At 36.3% G+C, this 24,478-nt stretch overlaps 1 protein-coding gene across 1 annotated transcript in view; it reads right to left on the reverse strand.

The window, feature by feature from the left end:
* Nucleotides 1-24,478, reverse strand: part of ASCC3 (activating signal cointegrator 1 complex subunit 3) — a 332,257-nt gene that overhangs the window by 63,597 nt on the left and 244,182 nt on the right. The window contains exons 35-36 of the mRNA XM_055136146.1: nt 13,642-13,753; nt 13,318-13,452 (exon numbers count right to left, since the gene is read on the reverse strand). Of these exons, the coding sequence (XP_054992121.1) occupies nt 13,318-13,452; nt 13,642-13,753 (247 nt within the window). The remainder of the gene's footprint in view (nt 1-13,317; nt 13,453-13,641; nt 13,754-24,478) is intronic.

Below are 24,478 nucleotides of genomic sequence, written 5' to 3' on the forward strand. Positions count from 1 at the left end.
CCTCTTCTTCTTCTTCTTCTTCTTCTTTTTTTTTTTTTAAAGCAACAGTTAAAATCCACTACTGTATACATGTTAGGGCAAAACTGAAATTGGGACTCTAAAGGGAATAATTCTCCTTTATTTCCCCAAACCACTAATAATAAAAAAATGAAAGTTTCACAGAGCCCAATAAGGTCAGTCCTTTATGATACACTTAGGGTTCAGTGTTCTGAAACCCTAACCTCCCCCCCTTCACACACTAAAAATGGCACCTAGAATAAGGGAGTTTTGAATGCAAAATAAAATTTATTTTCAAATAATAAACTAAAACAAAAAAAAACAAGATAAAGTCAGATCAATTCAAACACATCTTCTACCTTATGAGGCATTCATGCCAATACTGTGATGATAAAGAGGACAGGTAGAAAATACAGTACATCAAAACTATTTTTTTACATGTAGTTTTTGAAGCTTATTTAGTTTTATTTGGGAAGTAAAGTTTTTGTTGATAGTTTTTTTTTTTTTAAGAAAATATGAGAAAGATGAGAGGGAAAGAGAGAAACAATGCATTTTGACCGGGTTGTGTGGGTGACAATGGGAATGAAAGATATAAAGTAAAAAGGAAGACAAGATACAGGTGACATGGGAACTGAGAGGCCCAGATAGCACTTTTTGAAAAACGGAAGCTTAGGGAGATTGAGTGACTTGTCATACCAAGAGGTAAAAATGGCCAGGAAGATACTTAAACCTATGTGCTTCCTAAATGCAAATATCATATTTATTCCACCATAATAGGGCAACCTCAGTCAATTAATGACCTTATTTATAGACTATGTTTTATAGTCTCCTATGGCCTTGTTTGATAGTTTAAGACTAAAATTATCATAATTCTGCAATTCTATATATCCCAACATTGTGTTTCCTCCAGTTACAATGGATAAATTACCTGTTTCTAAGGCCAATTTGACTTTTGTATCTCAACTTTTATCTTTGTTTTGTTTCTTAAGAATTTACCTATTCACTATCATCTCCCTGCTCTGCCTTGTGTTAGGATCCTTTCTATTAGCATGCAAAATTGCTATACCATCTTAAAAATTGTTTGGTTTTTTTTTTGGGGGGGGGGCTTTTTGGGTCACACCCAGCAATGCACAGGGGTCCTGGTTCATGCACTCAGGAAATACTCCTGGCGGTGCTCGGGGGATCATATGGGAAGCTGGGAATCAAACCTGGATCAGCCGCATGCAAGGCAAACGCCCTACCTGCTGTGCTATGGCTCCAGCCCCCAAAATTGGTTTTTTATCCTTCCCAATTCTATGTGAGAATTAGCTGTATTTGCTATCTGCTATCTATTTCTTTAAACTCATTCCCTTGAGTTCTTTCAAATAAGGCTGGTGTTACTGGTACTGAACCAAAATGACTCACTGAAGACATCTAGACTGTCTACTTACCAGGTGGAAGGACTAATCTTAGCTTACTTCTCATTCCACAGCCCAACATTGTTTAACCCAACAAATCATCCTGTTCTTGGAATACTTAATTTCCTTCCTTCCCCTTGGATTTCAGAACTTCATAGTCTCACGAAGACTTGCTTTTTTAAATAAAAAAAAATTAAAAAAAAACAACACTGAATTTATTCTTCTCTCCCCAAGCAGTGCTTATGAACATAGACCCAACCAATGATTTTCAGAGGTTTAATGCAAGGAGGGACCCTGATGTGCTGGGTACCAGACCACACCTCGGAATGCTCAGGGGTTACTCCTGGCTCTGCACGCAAGAATCACTCCTGGCAGTGCTCAGGGGACCATATGGGATGCCGGAACTAGAACCTGGGTTGGCTGTGTGCAAGGCAAACACCCTACCTGCTGTACTAGCGCTCTGGCCGTGAGGGTTCCTTCTTAATCATAGGAGCCCTCATCTTGGTTTCCTTTGCTGACTTGTCTCCTCCGGCCCCTCCGCCAGCCTCAAGGTGCCAGAGTCCCCAGAGTTCAATCTCTATATCTGTTATAAACACTCACTGCCTGGATGATCTCAATGCCAGCTGTCAGGACATTAAAAACTGAATTAATTTTTCTCTCCCCAAGCAGTGCTTATGAGGCCTGGGGGCCCAAGCAATGATTCCCAGAGGTTCAATGCAAGGGTGCTAGGCCACAGCAGGTGGCGCTTGGGGGCCTCTAGACCTTCATCCTGTGATGTCTGGAGGAATATGTTGTGTGGGCACTAATGTGGGTGGGGTGCAAGCTATGCATGTGACCTAACCTCTATACTATCTTCCAATTCGAGATTCTGAAAAATTTAAGAACCACATATATGCTTCTTATAAACCTCCAAACACAGAGAGGGCATTAACACTGCATGCCTAAAGCATAAATATCAACATTATTGTAAGCCATCTTACCCTATAATAATAAAAAGTAAAGAATGGAAAATCCACAGAAACACAGATCCTATCTTTATCAAGTCTTCCGAAACCTCAATAAATGGGATTTTCTCTCATGGAGCCATTCAGTTCCAAAACTTAGGTATCATTTTTATCTCCTTAAAATGAATCCATCCTTTAATTTCTATCATTACTGAACATTTAATTTTTTACTATTCTACACTGATGTTTCTGAAATTATATCTTTTCTTTTACTAAGGAACCAGACTGTTCCTTTTCAGAATCAATACTATGCTGTCACTCTCTGACTAAAACATCATTGGGAAGGTTTTGACCCAAAGATTTCTCTGAAAATTCAGGACAAAATCCAAACCCCTTTATTATGATCATAGGTGACCTGGCCCCTTCTCGTTGCCCTCCTTGCATTTATCCTACTTCAGTTTTCCTGCTAGTCCTTGAATCTGACAAGTAGTTCCTACTTCATGGCCTTCACATTTGCGATTTCTTGTGCCTGAAATTCTATCTCCCAGGGTTTCTCATGAGTTGTCCATCCATGCTACTCAGTTCTTTGTTTAATTATCATCTCCTCAGAAACACTTTCCTTAACTTTCCTACAAGGAACAGTTTCTGCTAGTTAATTCCAGACTCTCTATCATATATATTCTTTTGAGATCTCAAATCTGAAATTCTAGTACATGTTTATTGTTTGTCAAAACCAGCTACGGATTTCAGGTCCAAAATGTTGGGACTTCATTAGCTTAGATTGCTACTATGTGTTCCAGGCCTGGAACACAAAATATATTTAATGAATATAATATTAAATATAAGAATATTCAACATTTACCAAGTACTATAAATGAGCAAAGGAATGTTCTGTGCTTTACTTATATTACATGAAGTACTAATGATGGTGATGTCACAAAAGTCACAGCTGTAAATTTATTCTGTACCTACACTCTTTTTTTTTTTTAAATAAAAAGACTGAAAAAAAGTCATAAGAATTTATGGGCAAAAAGCTGATGAGAAGATGATCAGAATAAATAAATCTGCAGACAAACTAAAAAATCGTTGATGTCTGAGGGCTACTGATCTGATAAAATCACTGAGGTAGGAGAACAATCTATTAGATATAAAGATAGTAAGCAGGAATAACCAATTAAGGAAGGGTAATTGGTAACTGTTTTCATAAAAAAATATTATAATCTTAAAATGAGATTCAATAAGCGAGGAAGATGGTTAAATAAAGATTTGATTTCAAACACAAGATACACTAACATACATTATAAGAAATTTACAATTTTTTAATCCCATATTTGTAAATATAATTTAGTGCTAATCCTCTTTTATGTATTTACATTATTACACATTAAAAAAGCCTAAATGTTAGTTAAGTTAAAAATGATTTATGTCCCTCAGCACCAATGAGAGTTGCTATGATTATTTTTTCTTTTTAAAATTTCATGTAATCTAAATAATACAATATGTAGGACTCTGCTTATACAAATATGGGGTGGAAAAGTTATCGGGACACTTAATTTTTTTCTTGCTGTTACATAAAAATAACACTGGAATATATTAAGTCTTAGGTATGATTGCACTTGTTTACTTATATGACTGCAGATAAAGGCAGTATAATTTTTATTTATATGTTTTAGCTTAAATAGTGTCTTAGCATTATTTGTATTGGGATGATATACAGGACGGGAACTATGAATATTCTGAAACACTCTAATTACCATTATTATTTGAGGAAGAACCTAACATTAATTTCTGAACTGCTCCACCTACTGGACCAATGGAACAATAACAATTTTAGGAGGCTTAAACGATAGATTATATAAGAATCAAAAAAAATGTTTTAGCAGAAATGAATTACTAGTATAGGCAAATGACACTTTCATATGTTTATCCCATACTACAGTTTTCATTTATCATTTATTTTTTGAAATCTATACAACGTTTTGGTTACTAAGAGTGAAATGATAAGTAGCTAAAATTTAGGGAAGAGATTTTATTCTCAGCTAAAATATTTCAAAGTTAGGGGGCTGGAGTGATAGATAGCACAGTGGGTAGGGCATTTGCCTTGCACGGGGCCGCAACATAAACTCTATTTCATAGTTTTTTTTATTTCCAAATATCACTGTATTTGTATACGAAGATATTGTTACATTAAGAGTTACTATTGCTGACACATGAAAATATTTCAAAACCAAATTAATAATAATTTACTTTCCAAAATGGGTTCCTTGAAAAGAAAATTATGCTGGAGTTTTATAAATAAGACTTAATTTATATGAAGCCTACCATGATTTTATCTTTAATTAAAAAATTAATGGAATCTTTTCTGTAAATGTTATATGTCTTAAAGGAGCTTGATGATCTAATGCTGTTTGTAGAACAGGCTGCTAATTCCTACATTAAGGGAAAACAATGCCAACAAATCTTTTGTCTTCAAGGCTGTAAGAAGGAATAAAGTTTTTCTAGCATATGTAAAGCTGTATTAAACAGCAACAGCAGGTAGAGACAGACATGTCCAGCACAAGCCTATTTCTTTTGTTTCCATTAGGGGTTGTCTTCGATTTCTTTGGTATTCTCCCCAAGTGCTGGATAAAATAGCAAATCTTAAAAAAGGCTGATATAAGTTCTTTTTTTTTTCAGATAGCATAGGTTGAGAAAGCTGAATGTGTGTTCTTTTTATATAACTTGCTTTTAAAATCTGAATAAGAGGAAAGAGGAAAAAGAAATGTACAAAGAATTATGGGGGAGGAGCGCGGGGTTGGGGGGAGGATAAAAGAAATTTAAAAGGCTGCTGAGAGACATAAATGCATTTCAACTTTGCTCTTACCCATGGGGAGTTGAGTTTTTAGATTATATTTCAGACTGTGTCATGTAGGGCAAGATAAAACTTTGTTTCTTAAAAAAATTAATAGCATGTAAGTAGGTTGATAGTGGAAGAAATACTAATGCATGCATATTTTGACATCTAAAACCATTTTGAACTCAACAACCCTATTTAATCATTAATCTTCTGCATCCAAGTAATTGACAGTTGTATTTTTCTATGGAAAGATTCAGAAAGCCAGTGGCTATTTTAAAAATGAGTAAAAGTTTGAAACAGGATAGATTCTACTAATATCACAAATATATTTTATGCTCATCAGAAGATAACCAGTTAAAAATTATTAAGTCATTTACTGAAAGCATAGTAGCTATATTTGAGATGAGGCCAGGAAAACAATTCACTTTTCTCTGTACGAAGGGAAGTTTCTAAGTGTAGAAAGGAAGATGCTAAGAAATAATGAAGAATAGAGGTCTCAAGGGAAAGAGACCAAGAGATGCGGAAAGATACTTCTTTTTTTTTTTCAAGACATTTGCCATCTGTGCCTTTCCAAGAGATGCCAGGCAGCTCCCCAGCCTGAGGGTTAGGGAAGCTCTTCTCACGAGCCCTGGACAGTATCCCATTAGGTTTCCCCAGTAGGAAGATAAAGAGTAGCAGATGGGATCCTGTGATTGTCAGGAGGTTATTTGGAATTGGAAGGCCATGAGGTTGGAGGTGTTCACTGTTACTCAGTTAACCTTTCCTTCCTTTCATTTTTCCTTTAATGAACCCTTTAATTTCACATGTTGGGTCCCCTGCCCATCTTCTTTTGATCTGGTTTGTCCTTTTTTTAAATATATTTCATTTAAAATTTTCTCTATATGAATTCTTACTTATAGCTATAATCTTTAATTTGAGGTACTTATGCAATTTCACTACTTAAAGATTTGTAGCTGTGTACCAAAGAGGATAAAATCTCAAGCATTTAAACATGCTAAGTGACTGAAAAATGTCCTACGTACAGGCAGAGCAAAAGAATCAATGTGCTTTTAGAGATACCAGGAAATGGCCCAAGCCAGAAATTTACTGAGATATAAAAATTTTCTTGCCCTGGTGATTTACTAAATTTTAAATGGCTTACTTCACATTAATTAGCACATGAAATTCATACTTTCAATCAATCTTTTTGTGGAAAATAAAAAACTTTACAACTTTTCAAAATGTACCTTACACAGAAGTGTAATGACATGTTTCCGTATAGTCACAAGAACTGTAACAATTGAGGATCTTGTTTAAAAAATTATTAAAAACTTTAAACACAGAATATATTTAGAACATGCTTTGCTTTCTTTCAAAGCTACTAATACTATAGCAAGCATATTTTGAAAAGTCTGTTCAAATAAATTTTCCCAAAATTTGAAATCTTTCCATTTCTACTACTATTCTAAAATAGGCTGTTTTCTAGAAGCACACCAACATATCAAATCATTATCCTTGTTTGCCACAATGACAAGCATTTTCTACTCTAGACTTGGGCTTTCAGTGCCAACATCATTAAGAGATTCTTCAAATTACTTTTTAAATGTCTTTTTCCCTTAGGATTTTCACTTATATCTAATTAGGCTACTTACTCCATGCCATGTAATCCCTATTGCCAAAACTGCTAAATGCTTCAATAAGTAGAAAGAGGGCATCAATGGAGCAAGACAGATGTAAAGTCACTGGTTAACAATGGAAGTGTGAAGCAGCTGCCTTAATTATGAGGCTTATTAATTCATGGTGCCAGAAAAAACTTGGCAAGAATTCGTATAAAACATCTAACCTTTGCAAATAGCATCATATTATTTAAAACTTAAACATATGTACTTTTAATAAGGAATGCTGAAATAATTATTTTTCCAGTAATTAACATCTGTATTTAATACCTATAAATTTGAGTTATCAAGCCAAACATTTAAAAAGTAACTCGGAGTTTTAATTACCTTTCAAAAAACGTATTTTTTCCTTAAGTTTCAATGCTTAAAAAATTTTCTTACATCTGGATGTACATCAAAGGATGAAATATTTATAGAAGAATGTAAGGTATAGAAAGAAGTATTCTAAAGAGTTGCTTTCACAGAATGCTATCAAACTTGACTATACTCAATAAATTTCAAAATTTATTATTTAGTGTTTAGGCCACACCTGGGACTGCTCAGTGTCTATTCCTGGCTCTGTGCTTGGGAGGTGTGCAGGGGACTGTGTGGGTGCTGGGTATCGAACCTGGGGGCCTCCTGCATGCAGAAAGTATACACAGCCCACTGAGTCAACTCAAGCCCCAATATAATTTTCTATATATTAACACTTACCCTGAAGGGTCACCTGATCAATATAAGTAATGTATAAAATCCATGGCATGGTGATAAGTTTAATAAAATGTAGTCATTTTTCATTTAGGTACTGGAAAGACACAGCCTGGCAAGCTACTGAGAGTATCCTGCCCGCATGGCAGAGCCTAGCAAGCTACCCGTGGTGTATTCAATATGCCAAAAACAGTAACAAGTCTCACAATGGAGACGTTACTGGTGCCTGCTCGAGCAATAAATGAGCAACGGGATGAAAGTGACAGTGACAGTGACTGGAAAGACAAGACTTACCATTTGGGCTACTATGATACAACCAGAGTAGAGAAGAGGAATAGTCCCAAATACAGTCTCTGACCTTACATCCAAAATCACTGTATCACTATCATCCTGTTGCTCATCGATTTGTTCGAGCGGGCACCAGTAACTTCTCTCATTGAGAGACTTATTGTTACTGTTTTTGGCATATCTAATATGCACGGGTAGCTTGCCAGGCTCTGCCTCGCGGGCTCGATACTCACGGTAGCTTGCCGGGCTCTCCGAGAGGGGCGGAGGAATCGAACTTGGGTCGGCCGCGTGAAAGGCGAATGCACAATTGCTGTGCTATCACTCCAGCCCACATCCAAAATAGTGATTTTTTTTTTTTTTGGTGGTGTGGGATGGGGTGCAGTGTTGGGCCACACCTGGTGATGTGCAGGGTTACTGCTAGCTTTCCCTAGTTTACAGGGAATGTTTACTATGACAACAAAGATGACAGTTACAACAATAATTTCTGTTTTGGTGGTTCTTTAGTAGCTTTATCAATAATCAGTGAATTGCTGATTTTTTGAACCTATACATTTTGTTCTATATTATAATCCATCAATTAAAGTAGTGAACTCTCTGAGTTTATTAGTTGCTAGTATCACACAAAACTTCTCACTAACTGAAAAAGTACTCAAGATGCATGTGACTGAAATCTAATCATGAACAGCTTTGTAAGGATCTATCGCATAGTGATTCAATAAAAATTTAAAAAATATGTATTCAAGATGCACTGGACAACTGGAGCACGGTTATCCCATTGTTCATCGATTTGCTCGAGCGGACACCAGTAACGTCTCCATTGTGAGACTTGTTACTATTTTTGGCATATCGAATATGCCACGGGTAGTTTGCCAGGCTCTGCCGTGAGGGCAGGATATTCTTGGTAGCTTGCCGGGTTCTCCGAGAGGGATGGAGGAATCGAACCTGGGCCGGCCACGTGCAAGGCAAAAATGTCTTATCTGCTGTGCTATCGCTCCAGTCCATTCAAGATGCAAACTTCCATTTTTACAGTACATGGTTTTAATTTTAGTTACACTGATTCAAGCCTTCACCTATCTTCTATATAATGTGAATAGTTCACTGCGAGCTCATTCAGACTTCTCTTTGATGTGGGTCAGCAGAAACCTATGAAGCAAATCTGCATAGGAAGGATCAACACAGGAGAAAACCCCTATATTCCTTGTGCTGAGTTTAGACATTTTTTTTGATAATGAGTGTCATTTCAGTGCCATCCTCAGAGCGTCACACTGAGCTGCTGACCTCGGCCAGTAAAAACACCAAGTGGCTTTCATTATTTATTACCAGGCCCCATCACTTATCTATTTATTACTATCTGCCCCCCCAACAGACATAGAGTAATGTTCACCGTTTTATTTCTTGCTTCTAGAGAAAGCCTGACACACTGTGCACACATAAATACTTTTCAGACGAAGTGATATATGGACTATGAGTAAGTGTGCAAACAACAGATTTTAGTATGAACAAATGTATGTACTGTGGATAAAACACCTAACCTATGAATGTTTCATTATATTTGTAATATGCTTAAGACATTTCTGTAAGACCATTTAGCTTAGTTCATTACTAGTGAAAAGAGCTCAGTTTCTGTTTTGGAGGGAGGGGGAGCCCAACAATGCTCAGGGCTTACTCCTGGTTCTGTTCTCAGGGATGTCTCCTGGTGATACTCTGAGGACGTATGTACTATCTCATTGACCCTCTGAGCATAGTTTTATTTGTAAATTCAGAAGCTTCTTATTGCTCCCACCCTTTGGTCAAAAGGCTTGTGGGGGAGGATACTGTTGCTCAACAAACGTTCTGCAAAATACCAACTGATTCCACGAATCTTACTGAACAAAGAACATGGAACTAGAGTACAGAAGACAGGGTGTAAAGGAACAATGGATGTAAGGATTTTTGTTGCCGTTGTTTTTAATCAGGTCTGATAATATAAGGAATACCATAGTAACAGAGACAAGACCAGATATGATGAATTGGTCTAATTAAATACCTTTCTTGTTTTTGAAAGAAAAATTTTTTTTGGTAAACATTAAAAAGGCAACATTGTATTCCTGCTTAAAAGAAAATTTTAATTCTTAAAAAAAGTTGATAGTAATGTACAAAATAACTAGATAATGGGTAAGAATCCTACTTCATTCAAATAAAGGAAAAACAACTAACAGCTGAATGTAGGTGCTCTCTCTCTCTCTCTCTCTTTCTCTCTCTATATGTATGTATTAGGCATCAATATATAGAAATACATATTAGGCATAAATATATAAAATCAAGAGCTCATCTTGATGCAAATTAAAGAGAAACAGTAGGTTTCTGTATTTTTAAATATCTTGTGAAAATTAACCAATATTTGAATATTTTTTCTCACCCTATGGTTACCTTCTAGTTTTGTTTTCTCTGTCTCAACATATTATGTTGCAATAAATTCAGGGGGCATAAGACAAAACAAAACAAAACATTGCTTCTGTTTTAGGGTAGCATTCAGTACATAGTACTCTTGATGCTTAGGTGTCACTCCCGGAAGTACTTGGGGGGGTCTTATGTGGGGCCAGCGATGAAACCTGACTCTCCTACATGAACAGCATATGCTACAATTCTTTGAGCTATATCTCCATCCTTCTCCACCACATAGCCAAATAAAGAACAATTTTAACGAACATAATTTCTATCTTTCATTAATTCTATTTAGTATTTTTCTGGTAGTTATACATACATATGATTAGATAGTAATTTCCAGATAAGAAGTGAAACAGTGGTACCTCTGTTTCTACTTGCCAATGAGTCCTACAGTTATTGCTATTTCCCAGCAGTGCAATTTAAAAAGTCTTAATGAGATATACATTTAGACATAGAATCTAAGACTTTGGTTAAGCATTACAGAACGAGGGGATAACATCACTGTTGCTGTGCAAATTAAGGTGATACATTGAACAATAAATAAAAATATACCATAAGATTAGTATAATTGGTTTTAGGCAGTGCAATTCTAGAAATAAAAAAGGCCACTGAAAGTATGTGGACAGATCTATTGTCCAGATCAATGCCTTTTCATGGCATTGCGGGCAATTACTTATACATATATACAGTATACATTGTGTGCATATATGTATGCATATGTATGCATACACACTCCCTGTTCAATAGCTTGTGTGTGTGTGATAGGCGAGGCAGCCTGGCACAGTGCTTAAAATATATACTCAAGTGCCACACTGCAGACTATTTACTTGCTATGCAACCCTGGACAAGACTGTTAATCTGTAAAATGGGAATAATAAAGGGATACTGTCAATATCAAATACATGTTGTTATTAGGATTAAATGAGAACATCACTGTAATGTTCCAGAATAGTGCTGGATACGTCAATGCTCAAAGGTCCTGTTATTTATTATATGTATTTGTAAGGTAGACAAGTGCTTTTAAGCATCAGATTAGGTAAATATATAAAGGTTGATAAATATGAAAGAAGTCATGTTCTTAAGTTTAACAGATCTAAGATCCTTAAGATACCTGTCCAAATAAATTAACCATTATTCTATGTCCTTCCCTTAGAAAAAAATCTTGTTTCTATGAATCTGTGACTCGAAAATAATAAAACACTTATTGCTTTTTCAGGGTGTGGGAAGTAGAGATTGGACCATACCTAGGAGTGCTTAAGTGTTATTCTTGGCTCTGTGCTCAGGGGTCACTCTTGGCAATGCTCACAGGAACGCTCACTGCCAGGGTCTGAACTCAGGGTTCTTGCACGCAAAGCATGTGCTCCAGTACAGTAAAAAAAATCTCTTCAAACTCCCATTCTTCTTTTTTTTTTTTTTTGCTTTTCCCAAAAAGCACACCTGGCGATGCACAGGGGTTACTCCTGGCTCTGCACTCAGGAATTACCCCTGGCCGTGCTCAGGGGACCATATGGGATGCTGGGATTTGAACCCGGGTCGGCCGCGTGCAAGGCAAACGCCCTACCTGCTGTGCTATCACTCCAGCCCCCAAACTCCCATTCTTAAGGATCTCAACAACTTTTCATTTTTTAATACTTTTCAAAATGAACTTTTAATTTTATATGAAAATAATTTGACAGCTGACTCATATACTACATAGCAAACAATATAAAAGTAGGATCCATATGTTTATCTATCCATCCGTTGACCGGCTATTGCAAACGTTTTCTGACACTACCGTGTTCAGGACTATATGCTGCACACAAAATCTACATATTAGTTTCTCAAAAAGAAAGAAGCAGAAAAACTGAAAAATTATGAGTAGGATATTACAGTTTATTGAGAATGACAAAACAATAGGAAAGGTAAGAAAAAATCAGTGAGTAAACTACCTCAGAATCAATGTAAGAAGGACCTTGAGGGGCTGTGGGTAGGGCACTTGCTTTCACGCAGCTGACTGGAGTTTGATCCCTGGCATCCCATATTATCCCCTGAACCCATCAGGAGTGATTCCTAAGTGCATAGTCGGGACTAACTCCTGAGCACTGTTGTGGTAGGTGTCCAAAGACCAAAATAAATAAATAAATAAATAAATAAAAATAGAGAACATTGAGAAATTATAATCAATCATTTTTAACTTTGTTAAAAGGCACCACGAACACAGCCAGGAGTAAGATAACATACATTTACCTGTACCTATATTCTGACTAATGTGCCAATGAAGTTTTGTGATAAATTATACTTACATTCAATGAAATAAAAATATCCAGAGACAAATAATTTAAGTATAATATGCAGATGATATCACTAATAGTAATTTAAATTTCAATACTAAATTTAGTTTTTTTTGTTTCTTTCCAACAGATAAAAAAATGATCAAGGTATTTATTTGTTCCATTTTTGGGGCCACAGCCAGTGAGTGGTGTTTGGGGCTATTCCTGCTTTTGTGCATCGGGGGTGGCTTTCTGAGCTGCTGGGAGATCACAGTCAGGGCTTCTACAGAAAAAGCCACCTTCTGCTATAGTTTTATTGAACAAGTGATAAATCTGTTTGTTTGTTTGTCCTTAAGGATAGGGAAAGTTAGCTTTTCTGGCATTAATTCTGGGACTAAATCATGAAAATCCTTAAGTAAAGAAATTTCAGTAACATTTGGATTCAACAAGAATTACCCAAAGAAAGTATTATGAAACATTTAAAATTGTAATTTAGAAAAGCTATTATACTGAAAGAAAGGGCGATCATCTGATTGTCCAAGAAACCTCAGTTTATATCCTGATTTAAATATTTTTCAGTGTCCCTACTTAGATTCAAAAAAGATCTCAGCTTGGGACTAAATTATGTAGACACCTCTATATGGGAAACTTGTCATTTATGTCGGTTGTAGTGATTTTTTTTGGCAGAGGGAAGGACAACGCCAATAATTTTTCTGAAATTTCAAGAGGATCGGAAAGGAAGCAATTTAAGGCCCAAACTGATCTTCTCATATTTAAAAAAAGATTAATTACTAATCTTTTCACAATTTAAAAATGCAATAATATTGTGAGACTTACACTTAGAATTGAGAGCAACTCTTCAACACCACATTCAGGCTTCAAACGCTCCTTGAACATTTTAACAGTTTGATGCTTCAGATAGTAGTAAGAGGCAATTCGACCATGTGTCAGAGGTTCAATGCTCCGGTTATCCTTATTTCAAAAGAAAGACAAAATGATATAAATGAAAACTACAACAGAAGTACATGCATGAATAAAACTAATTCATACTACCAATTGTTATTCAACAATTTTGTTAAACGTTTCATCACTAGATGTAAGGTCCTATTGTTAAAAAGCCAGATAATCTTTTAAGTTGAAAAATATATGATTGCATCTTACCTCTCCAATTTCAATACAATAGGAATGCTCCAATTCAATCAGGGACTTCTCAACCAGATTTGAGAGAAACTTGTTCACAGAATCATGGCTCACGTCACTCAAATTATAGTAGCTAGGAAATAAGCAAATCATTATATGCTTCATGATATGTTAAATGAAAATTATCACTTCATCTTTACACTGTTCTTTCACGATTTCCAAAACAAAACAAAACAAACCCAAAAACCCACCAGCCAAAACAATGAAACCCCAACTATACTCACAATGAATCGGAAAACTAAAACAATTTAAACTACCAGGTTTTTGTTTGTTTGTTTTTGGGTCACACCTGGCAGTGCTTACTCTTGGCTCTGTGCTTAGGGATCACTCCTGAAGGGGCTCGGGGGACTATATGTGGTGTCTTACTTCCTACACTACTTTCTGGCCCAGGACACCATTCCTTTTGTAAAGTTCAAAAGCCTCATACTAAGGTTTGATAATCTTAACGAACAGTGATAGCATATCAAAAATATGTAATATAAACAGATAAAATTCAGTATCATGCTAAAAAAAGAGTGACTTAATAGAATAAAAACTGACATTATGTCAAGATTACCCAGAAAATTAAAATTAACTGCTAGATTCAGAAAGGCCTACTTACACAGTTTTGAAAAGAAGCTAATCTAAAATAAGGGGATACAATTGTATTTCATACAAAAAAAATCCATCAGTAACCCAAAAACTTCATAGAACTATATGTTTGAATGGCAGGAGATTTCTTTTAGGAAATCTAGTCAATCACTAGTGTTTAAAGAATACTGGAAGGGGTTTATCAGGCTAACCAAGTATTTTATGTAAGCAGCAATATTCATAGGTCTGTCTCTGAGTATTTGCCAACTACAAAATGCAAGTCCTCTGAGAAGCAGCCATCCCGTGAACTACCTCCAGTATCTCCACTTCTACTGGCCTTGCTCCAGAGACTCATAAATAAATCTTTTTATTAATTTTTTTATTTAGTTATTTTTATTGAATCACTGTGAGAACAGTTACAAACCTTTCAGGTTTATATCTCAGTCATAAAATGATCAAACACCCATCCCTTTACCAGTGCACATATTCCACCACCAAGAACCTCAGTATACCCCCCTTCCACCCTCCAGCTTGCCTGTGTCATGGCAGATGATCTGTCACTTTGCTTTCTCATTACTTTGATTACATTCAATTTTCGACAGAAAACCCACTATTATTATTTGGAATTTCCCCCCAACAATCAGACCTGCCGAAACGGCATCATTAGATAATTTGTTTTCTATTGCTGATAAGAGACTCACAAATAAATCTTGAAAGATCAAAAGCTGCAGAAAGTCTTTTCAGACCTGTACATGGCTGAATCATCTGGGGCACATAAGGAAGGGGTGGTTTAGCCTAGTGCCCACCCAAACAGAGCCCTTGGCAGCCACTTGCTCCCACAATTCAAAATCACTGCCATGTCCCTAGCTGGAATCCACCATCTCAGTACGGACCTCACTAAGAAATTATCCTTCTGAAAATTCAGATATATGGGGTTTGTGACTGAAATCTCCAGGCTTTCTTGGAGTTGGGATGGGGTACCTCCACCCACTTTCCTGAGAGCCCTGGCAGTCATGTCCACAACCCAAAGTTTCCATCTAGTTAAAAATCTACTACAGCTATAACTTCCTGACAAAAATACTGAACCTCCTGACACCTCAAATGCCATAACACTGATAAACCAGTAGTGGCATGCCAAATGGGAGAAGGCAACCAATCTCAATTAAAAAAACATAAACACTTTGTTGTTACAGGCTTAAACCTGAAACAACATCTTAGTAATCTCTCATACAAGGATTTATGGCCTCCATGATAAGATACAACAATTTACTGTTGGAAGCTTGTGTCAAGTGTTGGGGGAGAAGGCAGAGGGATAGAGGAGGGACCGCTAGGACAATGACAGGTAGAAATGATTACTCTGGATAAGATCTGTGTACTGGATGTAGGTGAAGGAACAAATACGATGACCTCTAAGTACCTGTATTGCAAACTGCAATGCTCAAAAGGAGAAAGAAGAAAAGTGTCTGTCATAGAGGTAGGCTGGTGGTAGTCATGGTGGTGAGAGGGAAAGTGGGGACATTGGTGGTGGTAAATGTACACTGGTGGAGAGATGGGTGTTGGAACTCTGTATGACTGAAACCCAATCATGAACAGCTTTGTAATGGTGTATCTCCTGGTGATTCAATAAATTAAAAACAAACAAACAAACACACAAACAAAAAACAAAGTCTAAGGCCATGTATTTCACCTGAATGCTCCTCCCTGTATACACAAAGCGTTACTAGAAAATTCCTAAATCACTAGTAATCTGTCAGGAAATAAGTCCAAAAAGTGGGGGGATGGCCCTGCTCATGGCAGTCTTGTGAACCTGTGCTAAGCAGGGAGAAGTGATACGTTCAACAGTTTCTTCCTTCATCGTAAGTAGGGAACAGGAGCAAAGAATGGTAACAGAGCAGACTCTCATCACGGAAATCCTAGTAAAGGGTGGGGGGGTTACTACTATTCAGAGTCTGGGAAAACAGGTGTTAACAATTTCAAATGGGAGAGGGAATGCCCAAGTATGTCAATTACAGTGATTTTTTTTCCCCTTTCCTTAAGGAGAACAATTTTGGGTCAGTATATTATTAAATATATAGCACAGCGACAGCACAGCGGGTAGGGTGTTTGCCTTGCAAGCGGCTGACCCGGGTTTGATGTCTCTGTCCCTCTTGGAGAGCCTGGCAAGCTACAGAGAGTATCCCGCTCACATGGCAGAGCCTGGCGAGCTACCCATGGCGTATTCGATATGCCAAAAACAGTAACAATAAGTCTCACAATGGAGACGTTACTGTTGCCGATTCGAGCAATCAATGAACAATGGGATGATAGTGCTATGACAGTGTTGTATTACTAAATATATTCCAAAATACAAAAAGCAGAACTTAGATTATGGCAGAATATATTTTCATTAAACGATGAAGTTACCATAAAATTCTAGGACATATTCAAATATGAGAGTTTCTACTGAGTAAGAATTAACAGTAGGCTGTTATTTTGAAAAATAAATATTAATTATAAATGTCAATATTCACTGTCACTGTCATCTCGTTGCTCATCGATTTGTTCGAGTGGGCACCAGTAATGTCTCTCATTGTGAGACTTATTGTTACTGGTTTTTGGCATATCAATATGCTACAGGGAGCTTGCCAGGCTCTGCTGTGCGAGTGGGATACTCTCAGTAGCTGCCAGGCTCTCTGAGAGGGGCAGAGGAATCGAACACGGGTCGGCCACCTGCAAGGCAAACACTGTACCTGCTGTGCTATCGCTCCAGCCCAAACATCAATATTATAAATAGTAAATATATTTATATAATTTATACAAACATAAATGATTATAGATATAATAATTATACATATAAATATATTCCACGTGTTTGAATCTTCATAGAAAAGAACATTAGTGGGTCCAGAGAGAGTAGTACAGTAGGTAGGTGCTTGCCTTACATGCAGGGCTTGATCTCTGACACCACATTTGGTCCCCTGAATACCGCCAAGAGTGATCCCAGAGCACAGAGCCAAGTTAGGAAGACCTGAGCAAAGCTAGATGTGGTCCAAAAACAGAAAGAGAGACGGGGGAGGGAGGAGAAGCAGGAGGAGGGTGGTAGACACATAGATGATAGACATACAAAGAGAGGGATCGAGAAAGTTACTTCTAATTTTAGTCTGTGGGAAAACTCTGCTGAAATGCTCTGTCACACAGAGACCGAAAGCACTTCGACATTTATCAATGAATGTATTTGTGTTGAAATAAAGCCATTGCCAATTTAACAAAAATATCTAAAGATATCCAAATAGACATTCTGAAAGTGAAAAAAAAATTAGAATTAGAAACCATTAGAAAATATTTTTTGTCTCTTTTTAAAAAATGACTAAGAAGATGTCTTTAGTTAGAACAATGTATTTTGTTTTAGAGGGGAAGATAAAAATTTTCAAAGAGCCGTACAAAAGTTCCTCAAAATCATTTCAAATTATTAACAATATTCTCTGCATTTCATTTCTTCCCCAACAAATGACATTTATCAGCAAACTTTCTGCAGTATGTGTACCTACCTCCTTTTCACATTCTTTTGGTTTAGTAAAGTCCATAAATTTTCCAATACTATTTTCTGCTGTCTAGGCTAATATATAATCAAGAAAATTATTCCTAAATTAAAAACACCAGTGAAAATGTTCCCAGGGACTCTGAATAAGTAGTACTATTTTAGAGGAAGTTAAAAAAAACTATTATGCAATTGAAATTACAGAAGGAAGAAATTATAAAATAATATTACCATAAAAAACAAATGTTCAAATTTCATTTCTAGCTATAAATGTATTAGGTTATTAAAAAACCTTCAAGAATGCTGTTAGAGATTAATCATATGACCTACTTCTACAAATATACCTGCAGTTCTAACTTTACCATGGTTGCCTTAATAAAAATAATCTAGCATAGCTGACAAACATAAACTAAAGCAAATGATAATTATTTTTAATTATAGGTCTTTAGATATTGATTTTACTTGCTGCTTTACATGCTGACAAGATATATTTCGATGGACTATTACATTATCTCTATTAAAGCTTTTCAAAGTCTACTGAGACATTTTAAATCTGTGGCTTTTATCTAATTTAAATCAGGATAAACATGTAACATTTAAAATAAGCTATAAAAAAAAAACTAAAAAATATCTCTATAAAATAACCCCAACAAACTGTCTAAAATATTATTCACATTTAACTTAATAAAAATCAATATACTTCTGAGTAAAAAGCTTTAATATAGTTGAGTTTATTTAATATGCTCACCAATAATTTTATTGACTTGCATAACAGAAAAACCACAAAAGTCTAATAACATAATAATCAACTGATCAAATATCAGTACTTTTTAAAATGAAGATAATCAGGAATCTTAAAAATTCCTAAAATGTTTTTCTCCAACTATTTCGGAATACTCAAGTGATAATTAACTTAAGTGACAGCTTTTATATGTTAGTTAAAATATTATTTTCAAGAACACAACAGTAAAATGCTAATCATTAAAAAACATATCCTCTGAAGTCAGAAAACACTAAAATGTGTCGATTTTTATTAGTGATAAAATTTCACTGATTTAGAACCAGTACTGCTTTCTAATATTTGGTCTGAAAGTAAATTTTCTTAAAACAATTTTAAATATTTATAAAAAGTAATGCTACATACTATATATAACTTGCAAAGCATCATAAGATAAAATTAAACATAAATAGAATTATTTTCAGGCAAAATAAAATTTGAGATAATAGATCCTTGATATTTTTGTGAAGAAGGATTTTTATTTATACATTATTAATAACATTATACGACTTATGTTTCTCCAGATCTAACCTTTCAGTAACCATGAAATTTACAATCTAAATAATTATAAACATTTAGGTAAAAAGATTACATAACGTTAATTTCAACTATCATTTAGTAACTTGAAAAAGCAATCAATAGTTAGGTAAAAAGGTCTGTTTTGACTTGTGCTCTCCACGGTGCAAAATATATAATTTACTCATTATTTAAATAGAAATATTACCCAACAGTTTAATTACAGATAAAGGATACAATGTAGTTTCCAAGCTCACTGCATTGAATCACCAAGTCATTATCTTCTCTCCGCTATAAACAGACAGCCTACCTTTTTGTCAGCATGCTATTTCATTTATTTCACAGAGAAACCCAGTTTCACAATAATTGACTTGTCAGAAGCTCTAATTTATGAGGCTGAGCTCCGTAAGATTTCTCTATATTGGACTCAACCTGCACACAAGCAGGGTTGAATATTTACAATGCTGTTAACAGGTGCTGAGTTGTTTAATGATTCTAATAGCCAGAAGCGTACTGAGAAAGCCAGCGGGATCACAATTACAGGCTGTTTGAACACAACAATTACTAGTCCCCTGGGAGGTGTGAAAGTCAAAGGCAGTTTGATACTGACAGCATCTAGCACATGGGCGAGACTTCTATTAACCATCCAGTGGGAGAAAGTCGGAACAGACCTCTCCCTATCATAAAAATTTACAAAGTCATTACATTTAAACAATCAAAAAGTAGAACAGTTTAAAAATTATCTTCAAAAGATGTTATTAAATGACAAACAGGAATACTACACAGGAAACCTCAAGATATGTGTTTTTGGTTTTTTTTTTTTGACCTTAACCACGGTGAACTCTCACTAGCCTTGAATAAAAGATTTTATTGTAACGTGAAAACACAGATAAAGTCCCATCAAATAGTTTGGATTTAATGTGAGTAGTGGCAGCCATTTCCTGTTTGGTTTATGTAAACCTGGCCAGAGATCTTACTGGGAAATTTTTCATCGGTATTGAAATGCTGCTGCTAAAACTGTCAGTACTGGGAAGTCATTTGTTACAGCACCATGTTTTTTTATGTTCAGATTATGCAGCCGTAATAATGATACAAATAATGAAAGTAGTTGCAGGGACAGCTGAAACTCCCAAAACACTTTTTTTTTCCCCCAGAAATATTTAAACGTGTTCTCAGAGGAAAAGAGAGAGTAAGAGAGAGTAAAAATGGAATATATAAATTGAAACCAGAACTCAATTTGTAATGTATTATATTTCACAATACACCATGACATATGTATATAGATGTGAGCAAACTAATGTATCTACATATGTTATACATATAAAACATATTTGCATATATATAACATATACAAATAAATACACACATATCTCTCATTCTTCCTCTCTCCATCCCCTTTTACCTCAGAATATAAACAGCTCATAAAAAGAATTATTTCGGAATAGTGGCTGGATTAACTATAAACATGAATTTTATTTTTGGTGTTAGTTTAGTGGCAGTATATTATAGTAGTATAATTAAATAAAGGAGGTTGGAGACGCAGGTTATTTTAATTTGAAAATGGCCTTTTGTCTTTTCTACCTTAAACAAAATTCAGTTTTTCCTTGCTAACTATATACACACTACGCCTGTCACCCAACCAGAAGTTAAATCTCAACTGATGGCAGTGAACAACATATTAAGGACAAATTCAAACTAAACATAGTATAAACTCTTTATTTGATACAGTGATTTTAGCCATAGTAAAACTTTTATCTAATCTAAAAATACATCAAAAATGTTTATTAATATACAGGATCCCTATGCTTTTCTTTGCTCCCAGCATTGGGAAAAGGTGATATTTACACAGATAACATTAAAAGTAATTAATCGAGTCAATCAGAAAGAAAATTGCAGCACTTCACAATAGCAGACTATGTTAAAAGAGTATAGGAGCAAGACACTTGCCTTGTAAGCACTAACTTTGGTTCATCCTTGGTACCGTATATTGTCCCTTGAGCTTCCCCAGGAGTGATCTCTAAGCACAGCTAGATGTAGCCAAACTACCTTTTTTCCATCTGCGTCCTCCCTCCTCAAGCCCAAAAGTGGGGAAAAAAACAACTTTAGGCACTTATCTTTACTTTTATTCAGCTGAAAAGATTTAGATATTAAAACTGGTAATTTTTAATCAATCAAACAAGACTGCTACACATTAAGATTTAGTATTACATGATTTCCATATAAAAAACACTTCCTACAATCGCAGTAAGAAGTGAAATGGATAAGTTGCACGAATCCCGCACTGGTTGAGGGATGGGTGCTTGATCCACTGTATGACTGAAACTTAATCATGAAAGTTTATAACTGTATCTCATGGTGATTCAATTAAAAACAAATGCATGAGGGGGCTGGAGCAATAGCACAGCGGGTAGGGTGTTTGCCTTGCACGCGGCCGACCCGGGTTCGATTCCCAGCATCCCATATGGTCCCCTGAGCACCGCCAGGAGTAACTCCTGAGTGCAGAGCCAGGAGCTGACCCCTGTGCATTGCCGGGTGTGACCCAAAAAGCAAAAAAAAACCAAAAAAAAAAAACCCAAATGCATGATATACAAGTGGATCAACATGGAAAGTATCATGTTAAGTGAAATGAGTCAGAAAGAAAGGGACAGACATAGAAAAGATTGCACTCATTTGTGGAATATAAAGTAATAGAATGGGAGACTAACACCGAAGAACAGCAGAGATAAGTAAACAGGAGGATTACTCCAAAGCTTAGAAGCCGGCCTCAGATGCTGGGGGAAAAGGCAGCTGAGATAGAGAAGGAACACCAAGTAAAGGGTGCTAGGAGGGCCCACTCGGGATGGGAGATGTGGACTGAAAGTAGACTACAGACAGAATAAGATGGCCACTTAACACCTCTATTGCAAATCACAACAAACAAAAGGAGAGAGAGAGCAAAAGGGAGAGAGAGAGCAGAGGCAGGGTGGGCTGGAGGGGATGGGATGGGGGTGGTTGGAGGGATGCTGGGACCATTGGTGGTGGAGAATGGGCACTGGTGGAGGGATGGGTACACAGCCATTGTATGACTGAAACACAAGCTGAAAGTTTTTAAGTCTGTGATTCACTAAACTAAAAAAAAATGCATGAATCCTATCTAAGGATGTGACTATTCCTTCAAACTGGTTCTGGCTTAGAATTTGTAGATTTTGTGATACAACACTTTAACCTTTGTAATGCCAGGTCTACAGTGAAAATAATTTTTACCTCTCATGAGAATGAAAGTATTTAATCTCTATCTTATTTCTTTGCCAGCTCTTTGCTTATTTTTGTTTTACTGTATGATACACTGAAAAAGTAGCCTCATGACATTTACACTTCGAAATACACTGGGTCATTCCCTGTGTCTCAGTGGCTCATATGTGGTGGATGTTTATAAATAAATTTCTAATCTAGCTATGCTGTGCAAAGATACATCAGAGGTTCAAGAATATTCTTCTATTTTACATTATCTTTGCGGGGAGGTGCTGCACCTGGCAATGCTCAGAGGTTACTTCTGGCTCAGTGCTCAGGAATCATTCCTGGCAGTATTCAGGGGAACATCTGGGGTGCTGGGGATTGAACCTGGGACAACCGCATGCAAGGCAAGCATTATCCCAGTATACTAGCTCTCCAGCACCTATTTTTCTACTTAAAAAAATACTTTTTCTCATTGGTATGCTGATTTTTGAGAGAATGTATTTGTCTTTCAACAAGACTAAATTTTATTTAATGTCTTGTATTTCTATTGCATACTGTTATGTATGATGCTATGTTTCAAGTTACCAAAAATTCTACAATTTTTTGGTAATTGTATTATCATAATGAATCACTTTTCTTTGCCTTTTAAATGTCTTACTGTGTGTGGTGGGGATTGAACAGAGGGCCTCAGACTTGTGATACCTTTACTCGGCCACTAAGCTACATCCCCAGGCTTGATGATTCTTTTTGACTGAGTTTCATTTTCTGATTTTAATTGCTAAGAAAAAACTTGTGGCTTTTTCTTCATTGTTCTTTCAATCTACTTTCAATGGCCAATTTTCAATTTTTCTATATTACTTTTATTTGATAGGTTGCTTATAAAACATATTTAACTGAGTTAAAAAAGTCAATGACAACTTCTGTCTTTGAAAAGAGAGGCTTAACAAAAAGTATAGTCGAAGTGACATATGCACTTATATGTTCACCGCAGCACTGTTTACAATAGGCAGAATCTGGAAAAAACCCGAGTGCCCTAGAACAGATGACTGGTTGAAGAAACTCTGGTACATATATACAATGGAATACTATGCAGCTGTTAGAAAAAATGAGGTCATGACGTTTGCATATAAGTGGATCTACATGGAAAGTATCATGCTAAGTGAAATGAGTCAGAAAGAGAGAGACAGACATAGAAAGATTGCACTCATCTGTGGAATATAGAATAATAGACTATAAGACGAACACCCAAGAATAGTAGAAATAAGTACCAGGAGGTTGTCACCATGGCTTGGAGGCTGTTCTCTCATTCTGGGCAACTCAGAGAAGGGAACAGCAAGTAAAATGTGGTTGTTGGTCATGTGGGGGAAAGATGATGTGGGCCAAATATAGACTAGAGACTGAACGCAATGGCCACTCAACACCTTTATTGCAAACCACAACACCTAACCAGAGAGAGAGAACAAAAGGGAATTCCCTGCCATAGTGGCAGGGTGGGGTGGGGGGAGACGGGACTGGGAAGGGGGGGTGGGATGTTGGGTTTACTGGTGGTGGAGAATGGGCACTGGTGAAGGGATGGGTTATCAAACTTTGTAAGGGAGAAACATGAGCACAAAAATGTATAAATCTGTAACTGTACCCTCACGTTGACTCACTAATTAAAAATAAACTATTAATAAAAAAAAAAAAGAAAAGAAAAGAGAGGCTTAAATAATTTATAACGACTATAACTGATCTACCATATATACACAGATCCAATGATAATCCTCTGCTAAAAATCCCACAATAGCTCCCCAAATTTCTCCTACAAAGGAGTCAGTCTTTATCATCATCTTGAAGATCTCTTATGGTTGGCCTGCTGGGGCTGGAGCAATAGTACAGAGGGCAGGGTGTTTGCCTTGCACACAGCCAATCCTGGTTTGATCCCTGGCACCATATATGGTCCCCTGAGCCTGGGAGGAATGATCCCTGAGCATAGAGACAGGAGTAAAGCCCTAAACACTGCCGATGTGGCCAAAAAGAGAAACTGCCCACTGGCTTGCTTCGCCAATATCCTTACTCTCTCATCTCCTGTTCCTCTCTACCTCTCATTCCACATCAACCACATCTTCTTCTTGCACCTTAAATATACCAGGCATGACTGCTCAGGACCTCTAGTTCCTTCTGAAATGCTGCTTCTGAGATCAACCTCACTGCTTTTGAAG

The sequence above is a fragment of the Sorex araneus genome, chromosome 4 (genome assembly GCF_027595985.1).
Source record: "Sorex araneus isolate mSorAra2 chromosome 4, mSorAra2.pri, whole genome shotgun sequence".
In the NCBI taxonomy this organism is placed as follows: Eukaryota; Metazoa; Chordata; class Mammalia; order Eulipotyphla; family Soricidae; genus Sorex; species Sorex araneus.